Source organism: Sinocyclocheilus anshuiensis, unplaced genomic scaffold, assembly GCF_001515605.1.
Source record: "Sinocyclocheilus anshuiensis isolate Anshui unplaced genomic scaffold, SAMN03320099.WGS_v1.1 scaffold519, whole genome shotgun sequence".
NCBI lineage: Eukaryota > Metazoa > Chordata > Actinopteri > Cypriniformes > Cyprinidae > Sinocyclocheilus > Sinocyclocheilus anshuiensis.
In genome coordinates, this window is record NW_015549637.1 from 474,367 (window position 1) to 478,939 (window position 4,573).

Here is a 4,573-nt window from a genome sequence, read left to right on the forward strand (position 1 = left end):
TTTTCTCATGCTGTGGGCCACTAGAGCGGATAAGCAGAGAGGGTGGGCAGATCCACCACAAACAAACCCCAGTAACCGTGATCCGATTGCCAAAAAGGAAAAGTTCCATTTGGGTTTATTTTGGCACATGTAGATTATTGGAGTTTCTTGGCTTATTTGAGCACCATGTAGCTGAATGTCAGTAAAGTGGTTAAGTTAAAATGCAGTGGGCTCTGGAGACGGCGCATGTGTGCAGTGGATGGACATAGCGGGCTCGGTGGTGCGTGGATGCGCACGCAGCGTCCCCGGTTCACTTTCCTCCGGCTCGACATGAAGAGATTCATCGGTGTGCCGCAGCTAGCCGTGATTCTGCTCTACATTCCTCTCGTACAGGTAACTGCATGAGTCCCTTATAAGTTTACCATGGTAAACCGTTACTAAAGTTATTCAAGTCACTGGCTTATAAGTCAAATTAATGTGGTACTTTAGCGTAAGACACCTTAAGAGTATTCCTGTCAGTTTTAATTTCTGCAGTTAAATGGAACTGCATCAGTGTTTTTTGTTTTTATATATATATATATATATATATAGTGGTGGCTTATACCAAGTTAGCCTACTATAGATAACTAAAGTAACTGTTATTTAGGAGGTGAGAAGCACTGGGGGGGGGAATATATTCTTTTTTTTTTTCTTTTTTTTTTCAGTACAAGTATCTAAACCTTCTTAGATTGATACGCTAAATGAATTAAGATTAAGTTATGCTCTCTAAAATAAAAAAAATAATAATAAACTTATTTTTTAACAAGAATTATTAGTTATTGCTTAAAACAAGAGAAAATATCTGCTAAAGGGGTAAGAAAAGTAATCTTAATTCAAAGGGCAAACATTATTTCTTGTCCCATTGGCAGAGATTTTTTCTTATAAGCAAAACCTTAATATTTTGTTATGCTTCAAGTGAACGTATTTTGATTTAAGAATTTTAAGATTCGTAATGGGAAAATGACAAAAATACAAAGGAATTTATTTTTGAGGTGAACTTGTGTATTGTAGAACAGATTTATTAAACTCTGCTAAAAATAACACTTTTGTTCTTTATGAGCTTGTTGGTTCATTTACGTAAATAGAAATGACAAAAGGAAATCGCTTGTGATAAACTGGATGCTTCAGAATCTGATTGTGTTCTATAAATAATCAGTGTTATGTATTACTAAAGTTGTCATTGCATAATATTTTTAATTGGTAAACGTCGTTTCCCATGTAAAGGGTTTCATTCTCTTTCCATCCTCTTAAAGCGATGGATAATTTGACAGTTTGTAAACAGAATGAATCATTGAGCCTTATTTAATCAGTGCGGTCCATTCAACTAATGCAGATGTTCAATCCTTTAGATACAAGTAGAGATGGGCAGTATTTTAATTAAATGCATTTAAAATGCATATTTAATTACTTGGACAAAAAAAAATCTAATGTAATTTGTAATTAAGTGCTTTGAGAGACCGTATTTGAAATACTTAATCAAGTAGGTCACTTTATTCTCAGATAATACAACCCCTTTCTTCACCTGTGTTATTAGTACGGCCAGCTATAGCCTATGACAGTTTTTGGCTGATGCAAGTGAATCATGACATCCTGTTGGATCCATAGGTGGAGTCTTAAAGGGATAGTTCACCCAAAAATAAATTCTGCCAAAAAATCAAAATCAAAAAGATCTTCATTTGTGTTCGGAAGAGGATCGAAGGTCTTATGGGTATGAAACGAAATGAGGTTGTGTAGTTCATGACAATTTCCATTTTTGGGTGAACTATCCCTTTAATTCGTCCATGGTTCCATCTTCCAACTGGGGGGGAAAAAAACATGAAAGAAGGTGTTTTGGTGCTCCGTGCAAACTGGCGAAGTATGTACTAAAATATATACTATCAGATAGTGCTCACTGAATGTTATTACAGGACAGAAGAAAAGGCTGCTCTAGAACTTTCAGGTATTTGTAATTTGTAACAAAATACTTTGATGTATTTGAGTCCATCTCTGGATATAAGAACGAGTCTTTAAAGAATATGCCTGACGTGTGTAAGAAGGGTGTGTGACAGATCTTGTGTCCAGAGGTCTCTCTCAGGTCCTGTGTTTTGCAGGGAGCGTGCTCGTTTGGCTCGCATCCTCCAGTGTTCAGTATCTGTGGTAATTAAGCAGCCGTCATTCTGAGCAGAGAAAACATTTCTGGAAATAGCGGTTACAGTGTGGAAATGAGTGAAAGTCTTGGGTTTATAGTCCATAAATTGCACCTTTTTCTACTATTGAACAAGCACATCTTTAAAAAAAAAACCTGAAAGTTGTCCATATGATCTGTGCACTTTATGCATAAGTCATATGATAGTTTGTGTGAGCAATTGACCCAAATTAAGTCTTTATTCATTGATAAGCATCATATTTTCTGAATGAAATTCAAGTTTCCTACTAATTTTGGGTGCTGCTTCCAAAAATAGTGTCCGTTTTGCTCTTTCACATCACACTTTCTCAAAATATGATGCTTTTTATGCTTTTACAAGCATTTTTGCGGTGAGGAAGTCTTGCGTTCTCCCTTAATCAGCAGAAAAACAGCACACACACGATTCCTGTCTGAATCGGAGCCAGATTACATCTATTTGATCAGTTCTCAGCCCGTGACATTATTTGATGCCTAATCCTGATTTCATGCTCAGGATTATGATCCAGCGACAGAAGAAAATGCAAACATAAGCAGAAGTGTTCTGCTTTTACTGCATACGACCAGCCACCGAAAAGCACAGATTTTGTGAACAGGCTTATTTATATTAAGTTCTTTGGCATATTTGAGCATTTTTCCACTCCTTTGCAAATTGTAAGTTACGTGATACATTTTAAATACTATAAAGACCACTTCAAAACTGACATTTGACTGATTTTATTCTTTTGATAAGTGCAGAAAAGCTGGTACATTTAATCAGAAAATCTTCATTATTTTGGAAAAAAAACTTGTTTATAAATTAAGTTCTTTGACATTAAATGGAGTATTTGAACACATTTGTCCATTTCTTTGCAGGTTGTAAGGTAAATACTTTTTTTTTTTTTTTTTTTTTTTAAGTTCAATTTATTCTTATCTTTTTAGGAACAACCTTAAACATGTATCTGTGTTCTTACATTGGTTGTGGGTCAACATAGTTCACTAAACATGAACAAACAAACTTATTTAAGAAACCATACACACAAGACATCCACTTAGGAAAACATAAACAAACAGTGATGTCATCATTTTATTCTTATCTTTTTAGGAACAACCTTAAACATGTATCTGTGTTCTTACATTGGTTGTGGGTCAACATAGTTCACTAAACATGAACAAACAAACTTATTTAAGAAACCATACACACAAGACATCCACTTAGGAAAACATAAACAAACAGTGATGTCATCATCATAAAAATTAATTAATATTTGAATCCAACCAAGACGATTGGCGTCTGTTGCAATCGGGGAGAATTTTTTTTCCATAACACATTTCTTTAAAGACAACCATTTCTTATCGGTTGGTGGCTCTTCTTTGAGCCAGTTTATGGTAATAGCTTTTTTTTTTTTTTTTTTGCAGCTACAAAGTATTGAGTAAATATTTTCCCTCCTTAGATTCCACATCTTTTACATTGGTTCCAAGAATAGCCATTGATTTTTTTTTATTATTATTATTCATATTTTTGAATTCAGCATACCGTAATTGGGTCATATTAGCCCTTTTTGCAAATCAGCAGAAATTATTTTTCAAGAAGCAGGGTTGTTATTTTATGAAATCTTGAAACTGTCATGTTGATGCACTGCAGCAAGTTTGAATGTTTCCTGATTGTGTCACAAACAAAAGTCACACTAATTTGAACAAGTGGAATGAAGGTCTGAGAGCTGCAGCTTTCACTGTCATACTTTTATGGTGTTGTTTGACAGTTGTATGGAAAAGTGTTGCAGATTATTCAGTTTTCAGTCAAGTCACCTTTATTTATATAGCGCTTTTAACAATACAGATTGTGTCAAAGCAACTGAGCAGCATTTCAGGGCTGTAGAAGCCCTCTCTAGGTGCTGATCCACCATCTGGTCTGAATACATACTGGATCTGGTGGCTACGGTGACCTCGGAATAAGAAAGAAATGGACTAATATTAGCGTAGATGCCATTCTTCTAACGATGTAGTAAGTACATCGGGTGTTATTGGAAGTGTTCCCAGTTCCGGTTGTCATAATTAATGCAGCCTAAAAATCCTTTAACAGATTTGAATATTAGAAATGTGTTCGTGTGTTATGTGTAAGCCAAGTTAAAGAGATGGGTCTTTAATCTAGATTTAAACTGACAGAGTGTGTCTGCCGCGTGCAGAACAACCACCCAATAAAGCAGCACAATAATCTAACCTTGAGGTCATAAACGCATGGATTAACATTTCTGCATTTAACATTGAGAGCATGGGTCGTAAGATAGATATATTTTTGAGATGGAAAAATGCAGATTTACAAATGTTAGAAACGTGGCAAACAAATAGCACACCTAGGTTCCTAACTGATGATGAAGAATTGACAGAGCAGCCATCAAGTGTTAGACAGTGTTC

At 35.3% G+C, this 4,573-nt stretch overlaps 1 protein-coding gene across 1 annotated transcript in view; it reads left to right on the forward strand.

The window, feature by feature from the left end:
- Positions 1-215: 215 nt before the first annotated feature.
- The window catches only part of LOC107659813 (placenta growth factor-like), an 18,071-nt gene continuing 13,713 nt past the window's right edge, over positions 216-4,573 (forward strand). The window contains exon 1 of the mRNA XM_016448850.1: positions 216-372. Coding sequence (XP_016304336.1) covers positions 226-372 — 147 coding nt within the window. The 5' untranslated portion in view covers positions 216-225. The remainder of the gene's footprint in view (positions 373-4,573) is intronic.